The sequence below is a fragment of the Sminthopsis crassicaudata genome, chromosome 2 (genome assembly GCF_048593235.1).
Source record: "Sminthopsis crassicaudata isolate SCR6 chromosome 2, ASM4859323v1, whole genome shotgun sequence".
Lineage (NCBI taxonomy): Eukaryota > Metazoa > Chordata > Mammalia > Dasyuromorphia > Dasyuridae > Sminthopsis > Sminthopsis crassicaudata.
In genome coordinates, this window is record NC_133618.1 from 327504004 (window position 1) to 327523681 (window position 19678).

Genomic DNA, 19678 nt, shown 5'->3' on the forward strand with positions numbered 1-19678 from the left:
TATTATCTCAGTAGTTAGCAAATCTGTGCCATATGATTTGGAAATTTTTTAACCATGCGAAAGGACCCAGATCACCAGGATCTTTTGATGACTTAGTATAGTATCCCTCTGGAAATGTATTAATCAGTTTCTTTGACTTCTCAATCAAAATATGGGGATCTGGGGATGAGTAGATGGCATGTGGAATTAGCAGAGTTATGGTCAAATGTATGGAGCAGTAAGCACCTGATGACTGAGATGGACTGAGCTCAGGGTTGACACCTGCGAAGTAAAGTCATTCCAGAATTCTGAAAGTAATTCCAAAAGAAAAAATTGTCAATGGAGCACTTCCCCTCTAGATCACAAATGAATATCTTTATTTTCTCTATGTCAATCCCCTTTGGTGAAGATTCTATATTTCTACTCCTTAAAGCTTAAGACCCCTGCTGGGTGTCCTTTTATCACTTTTTTGGGTGCAATAGTATCTGATTCCTTCCCCTCCATTGTTTTAATAAGTTTTCCTTCCTAAGTTATCTTGGAAAATAAGATTTTATTTGTTTCATCATGACTTTTTTTGATATGTACTTAGTCTGGTCCAACTGTTCTTTCTGATTTTATTTTCTTTTGTTTTTTGCAACTTTGTCATTCTCAGAACCCTGTGTTTACATTTTATATTTTACTTTTTCTCTCTTGGCATATCCAAAGTCCTTGATCTATCCAATAAATTTAAGGGGTGGAGTTTTACTATATGACCTTTTTTGTATTTTGTAGAAAATTTCAAAAAATGTGACATTTATCTTTTGTTTCCAGGAAATTATGAATATCCATGAGCATTACCAGGAAATGAAGCAAATAATTTCTGCTGATAAATCCCAGCCCGACAAGGCCCTTAGCTTGATAAAAGATGAGTTTTTAGTCAACATTAAAAATCTGGTTTTAGAACATAAACAGTGGCATGAAGACAAAAAGGTATGTGATTGCATCTTTAATAGCTCAGTTAAAATTATGAAGGAAGATAGTAACCATAGCGAATCTGAATATGTAGTACTCATAGATTCTGTCATATGAAGTTAGCAACATTTTTGTTCATGTTTTTGAAATAAAATTTTTTGAAATTATGTTTAAATTCATCTTAGTTATTAACACAGTTTCACATATTAACTCCACTTCCCTTTCCTCAGCTTCCCTCTTAATCAGATATTAAGGCTTATTGATTTTTCTTTTGTAACACCTCTGAAATATTCTTCGAAACCTTACTTTCTAGACTGCATCACTCTTACCTAGATGACTATAATATCCTATGCATTCAGTCTCCATGCATTCAGACTCTGTGCTCTTTATTCCTACCTCCACACAGAGCTGAAATAATAATACTGTCATGTAGTCCCTCCTCTCCTTCCTGCCACCCTTCTTACCACTTACACACTCTAAATTGTTAGTGGTTACCCATGTTTGTTAGGATAAGATACAAACTCCTCCACCTGGCCTCTCAGTACAATTCTATACCATACCAGTATTCTTAATGTACTCTTTTTTCCCAAACAAATTGCATTTATTTATTGTTCTATGAACTTGACACTCTCATCTCCTGTCAATAGCTATGCATTCTTATTGCTCCCTATATCTAGAATATATATTCTCATGTCTGTCTCAGGAAGTCCTTCTTTCTTCTTAAAAACATAGTTTAGATATTACTGTTTCCATTTCCATGAAATCTTCCCTGAATCCTTCCTCACTCCTTCCATTTGTTATTCTTTTCTTCCAAAATTACTTTCTGTTCCTAACAAAATGCATTGCATATAGTAGATGCTTAATGAATATTGTTGAATTGAACCCCATAATAAGTTATATTTTCTAGGATCAAATTACTTAACCAGTGTTTTACCCAGAAGCTGCATTGATTGGCATTATAACATTCCTAAATTTCTAGAAATTATATTTTTGAGGTCCTTAATAGATATTTTATACTCACTATTTAAATTAATATACGAATTCTGAAGCTGAAGTTTTGAATTATTGAAGCAACTACATCCAATGTCAACTACAAATTCTTCACATTTTGATAAGTATCTTTAGGTTCTATCTGTTCTCTGGTAATAATTGTCTTGAAAGGTAGAATTTTCTAAAAAAATTAAAAATAAGATTTAATTTTATATGCAGCATGTATTTGCGTTGAAAAGTAAATGATTTTTCTTTTTTCAGATGATCTCCTATTTTCACTTAACTCAGTTCTTTCTAATTTTGATGGAGAACATCTGGCTTTGGGATTAAGTCGTAGAAACTTTCTGTTATTTAGCATCCTTTTATCTAAAATGCCAGCATATATTTTTTTAATATGTTATCTTTCAAAGACATTTTAGTTTTTGGATTCAGGGTATAGATTGGTAGCTAATTAGACATAGCAAGAAAGACTAAGGGTGTTATTGGATGCCACTCAGGATCATAAAATAGAACCAACCCCAAATCCATATTTTAAAGATGAGAATGGATCCAGAAGAATATTGGTTTAATATCATATAGGTCTGGAGCATCAGAATCAGATTGGGGCTCAGAAGCTTTTCCCTTTTCAGTACTGTCTGAAGTAACTTTGTGGTAATTAAACTAACAACTTTGATTTACTTAATTTCTCCCAAATCTTAAATACCAAGATTTTTAAATGTTTCATTTTTAATACTATTCTATCAAATCAGATTAGGTGATCAATCAAGCATATAGTTAGTATTCTTTCTTCTGAAAACAAGGTATTTTTATTAAAAGGTATGAAAATGAAGAAATATCCTGGCACTTCAGGAAACCAGAAGAAAAAAATATATCATAATCTGATTTCTTTTTTTAGGATTAAATTGTAGTTGTTTTCAAATATTTCATGTTGCTATAAGTTAGAAATCATTTACTGTGATGGCTGAGTGAAGCTTAATTGTGAATTTCAGATTGTGGAGGATCCTAGAAAATGAATAACTTTTAAAATACTTTTAATAATCATTAGAAATAATTGTTTCTTATTCTAAAGTTTTTTTTCTTCTCAAGAGTTATTTACTTTTGTTCTAAGTTACTTTGAATTATGCAATGTTATTCTATGTCACAGAAGCTGTTCATGAAAGTTAAAAATGAAGATGACCAAAAAGAAAAGGAAGGAAGTTCACAAGAATTGGAAGTAAGGAATATGTTCTTTAAGATTTCTTATTATGGAACAAATAGATTCACTTTCATGTCATAGTAGTATGTGTTAAAGAAAATGATCTTCAGTAAGTATTGAAATATTGAAAACCTTGGAAATCCAAATTCAGGGTTCCTTCCTGTTTTGTGATGAAGCATCTGGCTTCTTTGCTCTTTTCCTGATGCCATGTAATTTAATACAAGGAATGGCAATGTTGACAGTTCATTGGAATGGGGATGATAAGGTACCACCTTTTACTCCTCTTCCCACTTTTTTTTTTAATCTGACAAATGACAAACATTCAAATCATGAGGTTTGGTGTTGGAAGCAACTGTCAGTGACAAAGCATTTAATAAGGACTTCTTATGTAATAAGGTAGGGATACTAAGGTACAAAAACAGGACCTACCCTGTAAGTTCCTAACTCTGTACATAAAGTTTTCAAAGCAGACAAGAATAAAGAAGGGGAAAACACTAACAATTGGATAGATGGGACCGATTTCTTACGACAATGAGATTTGAACTGAGTCTTGAAAGATTCCATGGAAATTAAGAAGTAGAGATGAGGAGGGATGGCATTCTAGGTCTAGGGGATAGCCAGTACCAAGGCACAGATAGGTGGAGTGTCATCCTTGCAAAATTGCAAATAAGCTAGTGTAGCTTGGTCATAAAGTATGAAAAACAGAGTAAAAGTGTAAGCAGATTAGAAAGGTAAGCTGGAGATTATGAAGACTTAAGTACAGAGGACTTTTAAAATTTATCCTGGAGATAATAGGGAGCCATTGGAGTTTGAACAGAAAGGTGATGTGTCCAATTTAATATTTAGAATAATCACCTGGGAAAGAGTAGAGGATGGAGGGAAAGGGGGAGGAAATTAGGGCAGGAAACCAAATAGAAAAGTAATTAAACTCTATACTAGAGTTGTGGCTGTGATCATATATAGGAGACATAGTCAATAGTAAGATAGAAGTGACAAAGTTTGGAAATGGAGAATGAGAGTAAAGATTGGAGAGATGACACTGATGTGGTGAACCTGGATCACTCTCGTTACCAGCATAACCCACATTGGCTAATGGTGGTTGAAAATAAGGAGATGGGGTTGCTGATAATTCAACAGTCATTTATTAAGAGAAATCATGCTGCTTATATCTTTAAAACATGTTATTATGAAAGGCATTGTTCTGTGGCCAACCTTGATTTCTGTTTTCTATGATCTTACTCTCTAAAGCATGTTATTAGTTTTTAGGGACTCAATCTAATATAAAGTTCACAATGTCTCTTAAGTGTGCCAGGAACTGATGTTTTCTCATGATTTCAAGCTTAAATACACCCTTGATTAATCTTAGGAAGAGGGGAACATCCTGGTTACTAAAGTTTGTAGCTTCTTGGGACTACTCTACAAATAATTATTCCTATATTCTTTATTAGTAGAGGGAAAATAGAGAATTCATGGGGAAAGAAAGTTTCAGTTTTGAACATGCTGAGTTTGAGTATGGACGGACACACACACACACACACACACACACCCCACAGGCCCAAGACAGATCCTTGGGGACCACCCAGGATTACTGAGCATGACATGGATGAAGTGAAGAAGATAGAAATCATATTGAACAAAGAACAAGTTGAAAGCAATGTCATGAAAGAGCAGATGATCCCGGAGGATAAAGTATTGAATGTTGCAGAGATTTTGAGAAGAATAAGGTGTGAGGAAAAAGGCCATTAGATTTGTCAATTAAAATGTTAAAATAACTTTGGATAGATGAGGTCAGAAACCAGACTGCAGAAGGTTTAGAAGAGAGTCAAAAGAAAAGAAGTGGAAGCACCAAGTATATAGCTTTCTTGGATACAAACAGAAGGAAAGACTGTGTGTATTCTCAAGAAGCTTATGTTCCAATGTGGTAAATAAAGAACAGGCAGCACACAAGAGCTCTGGAAAAGTCGCACAGGGGCCTTGTTCCAGGCAAGATAAAGTGAAGGCTTATTACCCAAGGGGACATTCCAGGATTTTTATGAGACATGAATGCAGTTGATAGATTGAATGCATCCTTTTGCCCTTTTTGTCTTGCTGGTGAACTTCAGTGAGCTGAGGGTGTAGCTGTTATTTGCTTGTGGTTGTGAAAAAGGAAGTAGTATGAGTGATTTATATGTAGGCATTCTATCCCAGTATAATGCTGTAAATGTTTTTATGTTGTTGAGTTAATTTTTAAAGTAGAAGTCATTTGTGAAGAATGATAGTAAATTATATACATTAAGGATACTGGGTCTTAAAATCTTGGTAGAATTTAATAACTTCATTAATTGATATTGCCTAAATACCATTTCTGATATTAGTTGGATATAATAATTTCTTCTGGTGATGTTATTGTTTATTTTTATTTCTGTCCAATTTTTGTTTGTTTGCAGGGTTCTGAAAGAGCAGGAGCATTAGCTAAAATAAAATCCAAGGCCTATTCAATTGTCACTCAGGTAAATTTGTTTGTTTTCTATTTTTTTTAAAACAAGATAACGACCATTTTTAGGAATATTTTGGTCACTTTTTTTTTAAATTAAGCATTTTAGCTATAGATTTGAGTATTATCCTGTTTGATTTTTGAATAAGGGGTAAATCTCTAGATTTTTAAATAATTTTATTTATTTAATAATCTTTTTTGAAATCTAGGGGTGTTTTTAAAATTCCACTTTCAGTTATTGTAAGCAGTAGGTTGGTATATCCATATAGTGAGAAATTTATGTATGTAGATATAAATATAGTTATATATGTGAGGATTTTTCTTATATTCAACTTCAAAACAATTACCAATTGACCTAAGCTATTTCTCTATGGTAATCAGTTATATAGTACTAGTGGCAGGCCCCCTAATAGTCTGCTCTTTTATATGTTCAGTTACCTATAGGTTAAAAAAAATGTTTCCTTCAGGTTGGTCATCAGTTTTAATGTTGGTTTCTTGGTTAATAGATCATTTAAAATCCTTTATATGAACAGTGGGTCATTTGCAGTAAGTACTGCAATAAACTTTCTTTGATGAAAATTTCTCAGCTGCAGCTGATGTTCTAGAATTCTTTGATTATATTAATATTTTAATATAGTATTGATTTACTCAGTTTTGAGAACTTCATGGAATTCATAGTAATGGAATTTGACCTTCAGAGGTTGAAAAGAGACCTATTTGTTACTACACAGTTATTTTTTATTTTCATAACCCTGTGGCCAAAATCATGCTAATGTCATTTTTATAATTATAGCATCACAGATTTAGACCTAGACTGGACCTTGAAGTTATCTAGTCCAACTCTTTCATGAAGTTGATGATGAAAATGAGATCCAGAGGTTAAGGGATTTGCCTGAGATTGCATAGGAGTAAATGGTAGTAAACCTGAAATTTGATTATAGGCTTTCAGACCTCCTAGGCAGTAGTTTACTACTCTCTACCATGTAGTCTGCCAAGTACAAAAACTGGTTAATTTTTTAAAAAACATTTTATTAACCAGAACTACTTAGTAAATATGGTCTTTTCTATTGTCTTGTGATAATTACTATCATTACATTGGGATAAAGTACCTAAGGATTTAGTCACTTTAAAGTGATGAAGTGTCTTCTGATTAATCAAGGAATGATTAAATTTTATTTGAATATAATTTTAGTATTTTATGTTTTATAGCATACTCAAGTTTTAAAAAATAATTTGTAATACATAGAAGATAAAAACACTATATTAATGTGCTATAAGGAAAACAATTGGAGTTGAAACAAGTTGGTTTAGATTCCCTTGCTACCAATTCACTTACTTGTATGACTTTAGACTAATTATCCTGGGTGGTTCTGTTTCATCATATACATATTGAGATGGGGTTGGATTACATCTACAAAATCCCTTCTAGCTCTAAATCTGTGACTTTACATTAACTGCCATGTTTTCTTGATTATAACACCTCATTTTCTAACCAGGCCAGATAGAGTTTATTAAGTATTTATGCTTCCAGTTGGGTTTGAGCAACTAGAAGTAGTCTGTCCTTTTAAGAAACTGAGATTACACTTATAACGTGTGCTGTTGATTTTACATTTATGATATTATTGATGTCTGTCATGTTGCATGTTTTAGTGAAAGTTTAGAGCACTTAGGAAATCAGAGAAAGGAAAGATTTCTCTGGATTAATCAGGACAAGGTTTGTGGAGGAGTTGGGTAGGATTTGGTTTGGTAGCGGGGGAGGATATTCGAAATGACAGTAATAGTATGAATAAAAAGCATAAAGGCTCAAATGAGCATAGCTTTTGTGGGAGAGAGTAGGAAATTAGCCTGATTAGAGCAGAAGGGATGAGTGGGTTGTGTTGGGTTAAAAAAAAAAAAAAAAAGCATAACTTTCTTGAATCCAAGCTTCTTTGGATAAGGATAATGTCATAAAGTGGTATATACTAGATAGATGTGCATTCTAGGGCTATAGTTATTACTGAAATTTTAAAAATATTTTTTCCTGTAAAATTTTTCTGAAAAAAATCTTGTTTTTTGATCTTGTCTTTTGAATGGTTGTTTGTATTGAATTTCATGTTTCTATTCTGTATACCTGTTAAAACCATGTAACTTAGTAACTTTAATTCTTCAGGCATCCAAGTCAAGAAGACACCGTCAAGTTAAACTTGAACCACTTGAATCAGAATTAGTTAAAAAGCTAGGCAAGACACCTTGTAGTAAAAGAAATAAAGAAAAATTGGAATCAGAAGAGGAAGCATCATCTCAAATTAAAGGTAACTTAGTAAGATCTTTATAGAAATGAGAGACAGTAATTTATATCTTTGTTGTGAACCAGATTCTCTTTCAGTATACTTGAGAACCTTGTATACTTTAGGATCAGGAAATTAATTTTTAGAAACATGGAATTTTAGAGTTGAATGACTTCTTGAAGATTACCCAGTCTATTTTTCAGATGAAGAAACAAGACCATTGCTTACATATACATAGTTATGACTGACAGAGCTAGTACAAAAACTGTATACTCAATAATTTTAATCGTAAGTCTCTTTGGCTACTACCAATAATTACCAGAACATAACTATGACAAATTCACAGTGCGAGCTAGAACTCTTCTTACCTGCTTTTCTTTCAGTATGATGCTTTTACTGCTTGGGTGGTTTGGCTCCTGAGGAAGGATAGTTTTAAACAAGCAAACTCTGAAAGAACAGGCCATGAAAACAAAATTAAAGTATTAAAGTCGTATATTCAAACTACATGCTTTCAGTTTCATTGATTTTATATGAGTGATAAGTATATATACTCAAGTATAATATTTTTACCATCATACATTTCCCCAATATATAATATAGTGGTCTTCTAGGAGTGTGTTCGTGCCTACATTAGTTGGTCTAAGACTAAGTTTGTGTTGGCTTTTTTCAGATTTTTTTGTCTTTTCCCAGTCACTTCTTATTTTACAATATTAGTTTTTCTGTCTTATAGTATTAGTGTTCTGTCTGTAGTGCTACTTAGATGGCAAGAGAGCTTGAAATCATCATGTCAGGATCAATTGAAGAAGATGTAGGACATAACAGTATCTTCTGTTAGTTGAAGGATGGTCAGGTGGAAGAGGAATGAGTAAACTTGTTTTGCTTGACCTTAGAAATTAAAGGGTAGGAATAATTATGGAGATTGCAGAGAAGTACATTGCTAGCTCAATATAAAAGAAAAGCTAACCTTAAAAATAGAGATCTCCCAAAGTGGAATTGTCTGATTCCTGAGTTTTTCTTCACTGAAGGTCTTCAGGTGAAGGCCAGGATGATATGAATGCTTCTTCCTCAGGGCTAGAAGAACTCTGGTGTGGGGGTTCCTTACAACTTTCAAATTCTGTGATTTCCCTTTCTATTGCCAAGTGCTTTTAATATATAATGATTCTGTAGACTTGATTATCAAGCCTCTTAGAGTTATTTGTAAGATATTCTCAGGGTGAGCCTGCTGATTTTTGTGTTTGCTTTACCTGAAGTGTTACTGTATTTTAGAGCCTCTTAATATTTGTTCCTCTTTTTCCTTGTGAAATAATTGCATTTAATGTTAACAATTATAATTAATCTAAATATAATTAAAAACTTCTCCCTTAGTTTATAAATGCTTATTTTATAGTTGTAAAAAAGTGTTCTGAAATGTCCCTTTGATAACCTAATTTAATCATAAGTTTGGTAGCAGTTGGTCACCTGGAGTTAGTAATCAAATTTTGTAAAACAACAAATTTTTTCCCTTTCTGGTAACCTTTTAATTTTTTTCTTAATATTTTTCATATGTATTAAATTATAATAATTTAGTTAAAAAATTTGGATAATTATCAGAACTATGCAAAAATTATTATTCCTGCATTATTTGTTATAAAATTTTGGTGGGAAATACAGCTTGGATTTATATTGTATAATTTGATAGTCATGATTAAGAAGAGTTTATGTGTTAAATATGTAAAACTATAAGATCATCATGATTTAAGTATCTTTATATAATTAGGCTCTTTCATAGAATTTGAGAAACATTTAATTGTTGTTTCTTGATGATTGCCAGGCTCCGCCCCCCCAAATTCATTAGTATTATGTTTAGTCTAATTATCTTTATCAAAACAATTCTTTCCTTGATGTAAGAATTAAAAAATAAGTTGAATTGGACTCAGAAGATTCCTGAAACATTGTGCAAAAAAGATGCATACCTTATGTTATATGTATGCTTGAAAATACATGTATTTGGTTCAGAGAAGTTTCCATAGTTGTATTTTTATTCTAAAAATTTAGCTTTGATATGTTGGCATAATACATTACATCACAGGATCATAGAGCTAAAGCTGGTAGGGTTTTTATAGATCATTGAGCACAACTCCTTTATTTTATGGTTGAGCAAACTGAGACCCAGAGATGTGGAATGACTTTCCCAGTGTCACAGACAGGCAGTTAAGTATAAGAGCTAGGATGGGAGTTCAGGTTCTCTGATTTTGGGTCTAGGACTCTTTCCTACACATGTTCTTTTTGAAAAGTTGTTTTACCCTAACTAAAATAATCTTTCTCTAACATACATATTTGAGAATTGATAGCAATGAATCTGTGATTAGATTATGAGCAGTGTAGTTTATTTAAAAGAAAAAAAATAGAGTAACACTCTATATTAATGCATATGGAGGAACTCTAAGAACTAAAAGAAAGTTGTGAAGAACATTTGGGTCAAGATCATTAGAGGCAGAAAAAATAATGGCATCAGAGCATATTACAAACTATTTTTATAGGTTGTTGTTTGTTCTTCATTCTTAAAGATAACTATGACATCAATGCCATGACATGCAAGTGAATTGGATTTAAATGGGGCTGTTCAAGGTTACCAGCTTCACTTTTTGTTGCAGAACCTTCTGGGTACAGTGACCAGATATAATCAGTTGACAAGAGATGGCCTTTAATGCAGGGAGCCTTTTTAATAAGCTAGAATGTGTTCAAGGTGGATAGACAGACACATATATTTGTGTTAAGATACTCAAAGCCTGATGAGTCATAAAGTGGTTCCCTATGTCTCTTCATCTCATTTGTATTGTTTAAGTCTTTAACAAGTCTCACTTTAACTGAGGCAATCACTCATTCAGTGATTAAGAGTAGATGAGAAAGAAATGAGGCAAAGAATGGCCTTTTTTGCGCAGTAAAAGAAAAAATATAAAAATAAAAAAGGAATTGACCTGGGAGGTAAAGATCATCTGATCAAAATAGCAACAATTGCTTTTTACTTTCACTCTGAGGCTACTGGGGCCAAAACAAAGATCAAGTGGGTATAGGGCAGGGGACACTTGAATGAGATCTTTTGAAAATGACCTAAGGGTTTTAGATAATTGGAAAGTTAATGTGAATCAGTATTAGGATATAACAGCCAAAAGCACTGTATACAGAACTAGTGAGATTAGAATCTTCCTTTATTCTGCCCTGGTCAGATCATCTGTGCATAGATAGACACAGATATATAAATATTATTTTCCACATGTTTCTTCTAGGTGACAAACAGAGTATAAAGAAGGCTTCATGTCTGAATATGCCAGTTATTACCAAAGAGGAGGAAGAAAATGAGATTTTTAGTGAATTGGGTACAGTTGAAGTGTTAAAAAATTTCAGAAATTTCATTTTAGAGATTTCTTTATCTCACTTCTATAAAGCATTAGCACATTATACTATTAATTCGACATTCATGCCTCTTAAAAGAATAAGAAATAATAAAGCAGTGAATATGTCAACATCATAAAAGCAAGTCTTTAATGTGATTTAATACAGCATTTATAGATGGGAATTTCCAAAAATATCTTTTGTAAATATCAAATGTTATTTTATTATTGAATTTTTAGGTACAAATGTTTTTCAAGTTCTTTGAATAGAAAAGGTAATGGCCACATGAAATGTTCTTGTTTCTTTTAAATTAAGTATTAGTGTGAAATTCAACTAAATGGGTTTTAATTTGATTTAAAAACTTTATTTCATTAAAATGTCATGAATAGAAGGGATGCAATATAGAATACTAGTTATTTTTCGAGCTAGACTAGTTCTTTTTTGGTATTAGGATATGTTCAAGGTAGATGGTGGATAGACAGACACATATATTTGTGATAAGGTGCTCATAGCCTGATGAGTTATAAAGTGGTTCCTAATGTCTCTTAATCTTCTCATTTATATTATTTAAGCAGATGAAGTTAAAATTTCAACTAGTATTTTTAAAGGAGATATTCATTATTTGAGAACTCTGAAATTTTACCTCTAAGAGAAAGAAAAATGCTTTTTTCAGATATTTTTTCAGTGTTTTATGAAACAGGGAAAACTTGAGACCATATAGATATGACCTAAAATAACAGCCCTTATGAATTTGTAGTGGGAGTGATGAATAGATTTAACAGATTGAATCTGATAGATGGCATGCCTGCAGGAATATGGAGGTTTACAATATTGTATAGGAGGCAGCAACAAAGAAAAATAAGAGCAAGAAAGCAAAAAGGCTATTTGATGAGATTTTGCAAATAGCTGAGGAAAGAAGGAAGGCAAGAAAGTAAAGAGAAAAAGAAAGATTATATACCCAATTGAACATAGGATTCTAATGAATAGCCAGGAGACAGAAGAAGGTTTCCTTTTCTTTTTTTTTTTTTTTTGAGAGTTGCCAAGGTAGTTTAATTGTGCTGAGGATCAGATAATGCAATCTGTGTAAAGGCAAGTGAAACAGCCGATTTTCCACACCTTCTTGCTGTCACCTGAAGGAGAAAAAAGGAGATCACACAGCCTGCTGGCTTTTTTTTTTTTTTTTTTTTTTTTTTTTTTAAGGAAACTACCATTTATTTACAAAAAGTATTGGAGGCATATATTAACTAGTCTTTTTTAAAGCTTATTTAATAAACAAGCTCCAAAAAAGTTAGCAGGAGACCAAATGAACTGGTAGTCTGGGTATGTGGACTAATCTGGAAAGTTTTGGGGCAATTTAATCATTTTATTAACAAGGTCAATAGATTATTAAAAAGAAAGGTCATTTGGCTATCTCTTTTAGACCAAAGACTTTATCAAGGATTTTTTGGGACTTGTGAGGGAGGACAATGTAAAAATCCCCTTTGATAACATTGACAAAATCAAAGAGGATCCCTTTTGATAGATAGACCTTATAGATAAAAGACAAGTAGATGTGTCTTCCTCTTGATAAATTTGTGCAGTCCTATAGTTTTGGTCCATTCTTCTCCAGCTCAGGTTACTCGTAGAAGTTTCTCTTCTTTTTTGTTCATCTTGTCACCTTTTTGAATCCAAGTTTTAGGTTGAAGAGAGTCAAAATCTTAAAGAGAGATTTTCATGAAAGGGCTTCTGTCTAGGTGAAGAAATCTCACCATATAGTAGAGAGCTATTTTCAAACTTTGTCTCTGCCTCTTTTCCTCCAAATTGCCTCAGGTAGACATCATATTTTAAAAGATTTGAGGGTTGGAGAGACATAGTATGTGGAGAATTTAATCTCCTTGCTTAATAACCCAGCCAAAGTAAAAAGGAAGTTCATTTTGTCTCTCTTAGACCAAAGACCTGCTGTTCTGTCTTGAGGAGAGAGATGAGCCAGAAGTCTGTAAAAAGGCAGTGATGAACTTCCATTTGTCAACTTGACTTTAGTTCAGAAAGGGAGTTTCAGTTTCTTCCAAATGAAAATCCAGAGAGTAGGAGAGGCTGGGCAATGTGTAGAATGACCTTGACATCCAGTTTTACACACAAATATAAAGTCATCCCAGATCTTATTGGGAATACCCAAGAGGTCAGGAGTGCAGTGGGGGATACACTGGAATGTAAGGATGGAAAAAAGGATCCTGTGGCAGAGGATGGAACTCTTCAAAACACCATGGAACCCCTTCCACAAGGCTTGTTCTTAGGATCCTCTAGGCTGCTTGATGACAAATGCCAGTACTGGTTGTTCCTGCAACTGATAGCACTATTGTCCACCTGCCAGGTGCTACACATGTAAACAGACCTCAGAGCACAGCCTGTTGTTGAGTATTTTCACCACCGAGATGTCATTGTCTTTGGTATTGTCACACTCCATACCTAGGATGTGCAATCCTCTTCTTCCAACACATTGTTCCCCCTGCATCCCTTTCTTTTCCTGGGACACCAATGAAGTCAGTATCTGGGGATTCAAAGGGCATCAGCTCTTCTTTAGATGGGGCTTTACTGATGGCAAGTGGGAAAGGGAGAATGTCTCCTTCTTTGGTGCCTAGGCAGTGTAGGGACCAGACAGAGAAGTCTGTGTCAGTGCTGATCTGGGAGTTCTGGCTTTTAGAAGAGGCAATGGACATGACAGATTGTGCCAGGTGCTGCTGACAGGATCTGAAAGAGATTTTCTTAAATGAGCAATGCATAGAAATAGAAGACGACAATAGAATGTTAAAGACAAAATCTTTTCAAGAAAGTTACAGAAAGTAAAGGAACATTTTTATTCAGAAATGGGCACGATAAAAGACAAAAATGGTAGGGATCTAACAGAAGTAGAAGAGAATCTTAAAATTACCAATGTGATTATTTGTCTAGAGCCATTCATTTTATAGAATAAAATCAAAGGTGCCTTGCAAGGAGATAAATTAATCAACACTTAAAAGAAATTAATTCAGGCTATTCACTGGTAAGTCAGATACTGAAGCTGAAGCTTAAATATGTTGGCCACGTAATGGGAAGATGGGACTCATTGGGGAAGACCCAAATGTAAGAAAATATTGAAGGCACAGCAGATGATGAGATGGATAGATAAACATCATAGGACTAGTGAATGGGAACTTGGACAGACTTTGAGAGATAGTAGAAGATAGAACAACCCTTTGGGATACATGTATGTAGATGATTTTTTCTGTTGTTTATTTTTCTAGTTATATAAAGTAACTCTTGAGTTGTTTGATTAGGATAATAATGACTCTGTAAATTAGTTAAGTTATTATGGTTGATTTTAGAATATATTAGCATGGTCCAACCATGAGTAGTTAATGTCTTTCCAGTTATTTGAATTTATCTTTATTCTTATCGTGTTTTGAAGTTGTACCTATATTCTTTGTATATTTTAGTAAGGGTATTCTCTATTCTGTACTAATTTTAAATGTAATCTCTCTCTGCTAGTTTTTATGGATGATATAGAAAGACTGTTGATTTTTGTGGATTTATTTTTTGCACTTCTGTTTTGCGAAATTTATATATTTTTCAAGTAACTGTTGAATTTTAGATTCTTCTGAGTAAAATATGTGCAGAGTGGAACTTTTGTTTTCTCTTCTTTTCTTGTCTATGCTTATTCCTTATTTTATTTTTCTTGTCTTTTTGCTAGAACTGGTATTTCTAAGTTATGCCAAATAATAGTGATGACAATGGACTGATTTATTGGAAAGATCTCTAGTGTTTCTCTATTATTCATAATGCTGACTATTTAGTTTAAGAAGTTAGTTTATCAGGTTAAGGGATATTCCATTTATTCTTGTGTTTTTTAATATTTTTTAAGAGAAAAGGGGTATTATATTTTGCCAAAAGCTATTTCTGTATCGATTGATGTGTTTCTTACTGGTTTTGTTATCAAAATGGTCTATTACGTTATAGTTTTTATAATATTGAGTCAATTTTAGATCGTGGATTAGAGGTAGAAGAAACATTTCGGAATCTTTAGTACAATTTCTCTTGTTTTACAGAGCTGATAGATTTGCCCAGTGTCACATAGCTAGTAAGTGTAAAGTATTTGAACCCAGTACTTGGATGATAGTACTTAATAAGTGTTTATTCTTCCTACTCTCTTTTTTCAAGAGCTCCTGCTCTACTTGGATAAGCAGATCATATACAAAACCACTGAAGAACCCTAATATTTACATATTTGTTTTTTCCTGTTTATCAGAATTTCCCGTTTTAATGCAAAAACTCTGTTAATATAACTTTAGAGTAACCTTTCACCTAAATTATGAATGACTAAATTTTGTATATCAGAATGAAAATGTTGAATCTTTAGAGTCACTCTGAAGGAAAATTTCATTTGTGGGTTAGAGTTGTAATTTCTTATAGGTTCTTGAATCATTGTGTTGAGGTTAGAAAATTTGTTTATTGTTATTTAATGTTTTCAATATTACAATAAAAAAACCTGTATTTAACTTAATGTATCTTTATGTATAGCAAAAAGAAATAAAGGTACCCAAGAAGCCAATTTCAATTATCAGAATAAATATACTTCTCTTTCTGTTTTGGGATCCTAAAAAAATAGATAATACATTACTGCTAAATTTAAGGAAATATTGTTTATTTTCTGGTGCTCTCTATTAGTCCTAATGAATGTATAAATTTTGTTATGCCTTTGTAGATTTTCCAGCACCTAAGAGGAAAAGAAGATGCTGAACAAAGAACTTGGAGTATATACTTTTATGAAATTTGAATTTCTGGACAATTAACATCTTTATGTGGTGAACAGAAAGACTGAAAATGTTAAAACCAGCTGTTCCTATTTCTTCTGCACTACCACAGCAATTCTTCATGGAAAAATTGGTTTCTGCTGGTGTTTTTATGCATTCAAAATTGCCTTAACACAATGGTGGCCATGTTAATTATTACATAATATTATTTTAAATTAAACTTTAATTTAGCTGGAATGTGTATTGCATTGTACATAGTGATAATTTTTGTCATATATCTAATATAGATGGGCAAGTGCAATAAATATATTTTTCTTCATTACTACTAGATTATAAATTCAATGAGATAAAGTCAGTGCTCAGCACAATGCTTTGCATATTGTAGGTACTTAATAAATGTTGGAAATATGAGTAGTAAGTTCTTTAAAAAGGTTGAATTGAAATGTTTTGATTTATTTTTACAAGAAACTCCTATTGATAGTTTCTACTGTCAAGATCATATTTTAGTTGCTATTTTATTATCAACCTAACTTTATTTGTATGCCATTATCAGTTACTTTAAAGTCTCCATTGTTTTAGTGACCTTTAAATATCCAGTTCATGAAAACAATATATTGACTAATCTTGAGTACAAGGATATTTTAATATATATTATTTCTTAAGGAGTTATTAAAGCCTTCCAAATAAAATTTTTAAATATACAAAAAAGATCATATGGTTGATCATGCTGTAAAGATTTCTTTTATGTTCCTGACAATGGTGTATCTATTTTCAAAGAAAAAAAGCTTTTAAAAAAGAAACTAAACTAATAAAGGAGAAACTTCTTTTCAGTAATCCAGTTACTTGGTGTGATGGATTCTTTGGGCATGGCAATCCATAAAATGAATAAAAAATTAAAATGCCCTTTAATACTTGGGGACCTTTTTTCAGATCTGTTGTGATGGTAATACTATTGGACAAAGTGCTAAAAATTCCAACATTTTTAGGCAGTCTATAAAAATTAATTTAGCTGTTGGTTTCTTAAATGTGGAATAATTATCTATTGATCATAAAGTGAATAATACTACTTGAAGAATTGAATAATAATCTTGATATCTTCATTGTAATAAAATTAAGAGACTTTAATTTTAAGTAAAAGATGACTTGGTTCTTCTTAAGTAGGGAAAGGAGCTACTTGTAGTTGGTTTTTATCATGTGTCCTAAGCCATTTATAGCATGGGATATGTGGCTACCTTACAGTGTTCAGATAAACATTTATAAGAATTGTCTTGAAAAAATTTTTTATTTTTTCCCCCTTTTGATCTGTTGCTTCTTCCACAATTATGACATATGGGAATATTTTACATGATAGTACATATATAAACGATATTAAAATGTTTATCATCTTTGGGAGAAGGAAAGGGAGGGAGAAAAATGTGTAATTCAAAATCTTGTAAAAATGAATGCTAAAATTTTCTTGATGTGTAGCTGAGGAAAATGCTATTTTTAAAAAGATGGGAAATAGATTCTTAAGATAAACTAGTTGTGTAAAGAAGTTTTTAAAATTTTTGTCAAGTGCCACATTGAGGGATAAAAAGTGCCTAAGAGAAAAAGCAAGCAAGAGAGTGGGGTAACAGCAAACAGTGCAATCCAAGTCTTCCCACAACTACATGAACAAAGATCTGAAAAGAGTGACAGCACATGCTCTTTGTTTTCCACAGGATTGGATTTCTCCATCATGTCCTATGTTTTGTTTTCCCATTCCTTCCCCCTTGAGGTCAGGGGCTATCATTGCAGTGCTTAGTACAAGACCTGGAACATAATAACATAGGCCTTTAATAAAATACTTGTTTGAGATGGAGTAATGATCTGAAATCTAGGAAGAAACTATAGTGAGTCATCAGCACAAGATTCAACCTACAAGCAAATGACTCAGAAATGTGGAACAATGACAGGCTAGGATCATGAAACCAGATCCTGGATATAGAACCAGGATAATAGCTATCTTGGACCTACCTTTTGAGTGAAGAAAAGGACCTTAGTACTGTTGCAGCTATCTCTGATCCTCTGAGGTTAGGTTTGAAGTTCAGGAAAAAGTTTCTGGATAGAATTCTATTTAGCCAGATAGACTTGGACTCTGTCCCAAGACATGGTCTCTAAATTCCTACTTGGGAGCTGAAAGGAATGCTAGTAGGAGAATCTAAGACTCTGCTCTCAGACATTGGGACTTTGATGCTGTTGTTATCATCTTAACCAGGAGAAGGGGAATTTTGTAATCAGACTTTTTCAGGAGAAAAGGGCCATGGCTATTTCTCTAACCTGGGACCTAGACACTGTCAGGACCATCGCTCTGTCACTAGAACAATAGATAAAGATAAGCCGCAATTACACAGGATCATAATGGTCCCACTAGAAATGCTCAGAGCCTCGCCCTAAACAAAATCCCAATTTGGGAAATATGAAAGAATGGGAAACAAAAGCTAAAGTTATAAGAGTGCCCAAGATACAGAAGAGTGCCCAAGAATAACTATAAACAAAACCTTTAAGAATCTTGCCCAAAAAAGCATTTAGAATTCCTAGGAGAAATAAAACAAGTTTAAAAACCAAACCCCCAAATTGAAATCTCTGGAATAACTAAGCAAAAATGCAATTTCTTGGTTAAAGGAAAAAAAAATGCAAACAGCCATACAATACTGTGCCACTTAGCTGTCTCAGATTAGGGGATATGTATTAATCAGCTGTGCATGGCACAAAAATTGCATAATAGAGGATAAGAATCACAACCAAATGCAGAAATTTTGTAATATTAAATGTGTTTTACTGACCACAATCAATAAAAATTCAATAAAGGGCTGTTAAAGGATTGAAAATCAATTAAAAGCCAAATCTTAAGAATTAATTGGCTCAAAAATCATATAAATGATAAAGATAAATGACACCAAAAGTTTTGAGATATTGTTAAAAGGATACATGATCTAAAAATAAAAGGGCATGTTTTCAAGAAATCAGAAGAGTATGAAAGAAATTAATCTTTTAGATCTATAGTTTCTATAGAAATGTTCATTCTGTAGAAAGAATTTGTGACAAGGGATAATACTGATCACAAAAGATTAATTGGACAATTTTGATTACATAAAATTAGGTTATTTTCTACAAACATAGTTGATGTAGCCAAAAATGAGAGAATAAATAACTGGGAAGAAAAGATCTTTGAAACAAATTTATTTGATAAAGGTTTTATTTCCAGGATATATAAAGAACTGATTAACATTTATGACTAAAAGCCCTATCCAAATCTATAAATGATTAAAAGATAATACAGTTGCCAAGGGAAGAAATCCAAACCCTAACTCTATAAAGGGATTATATTTACCAGTGTTTACCCCACAACATGGGTCAGGCATATATTACTACCCTGGCGATTTTGTAATATTGGTCAGGTTCATTCTTTCTTTCCTTCTTATCCCCATACCTTCCCCAGGGATTGATTTTCTTTAATAGAAGACAAAGCTTTCTCAATGCTCTTTATGTAGCTTTCTCACCACCTAAGTATATAAATCTATTTGTGTGGTATCTGGGTTTCTCAGATTTGGTGGATACCAATTGAATACCATTTGAGTCATGTTATTATATTCTGATCTTTTTCCATAAGGAGGCAAGAGAGGCCATTTCTACCATAGCTGAAGCTGTGTCACCTTACTACATG

At 32.7% G+C, this 19678-nt stretch overlaps 1 protein-coding gene across 2 annotated transcripts in view; it reads left to right on the forward strand.

The window, feature by feature from the left end:
* SNAPC1 (small nuclear RNA activating complex polypeptide 1) overlaps positions 1 to 16831 on the forward strand; it is a 39544-nt gene extending 22713 nt beyond the window's left edge. For both annotated transcript variants that reach the window (XM_074290310.1, XM_074290309.1), the window contains exons 5-9: positions 790 to 948; positions 3065 to 3133; positions 5542 to 5604; positions 7738 to 7879; positions 15945 to 16831. In XM_074290310.1, the coding sequence (XP_074146411.1) occupies positions 790 to 948; positions 3065 to 3133; positions 5542 to 5604; positions 7738 to 7879; positions 15945 to 15979 (468 nt within the window). In that variant the 3' untranslated portion in view covers positions 15980 to 16831. The remainder of the gene's footprint in view (positions 1 to 789; positions 949 to 3064; positions 3134 to 5541; positions 5605 to 7737; positions 7880 to 15944) is intronic.
* Positions 16832 to 19678: the final 2847 nt, after the last annotated feature.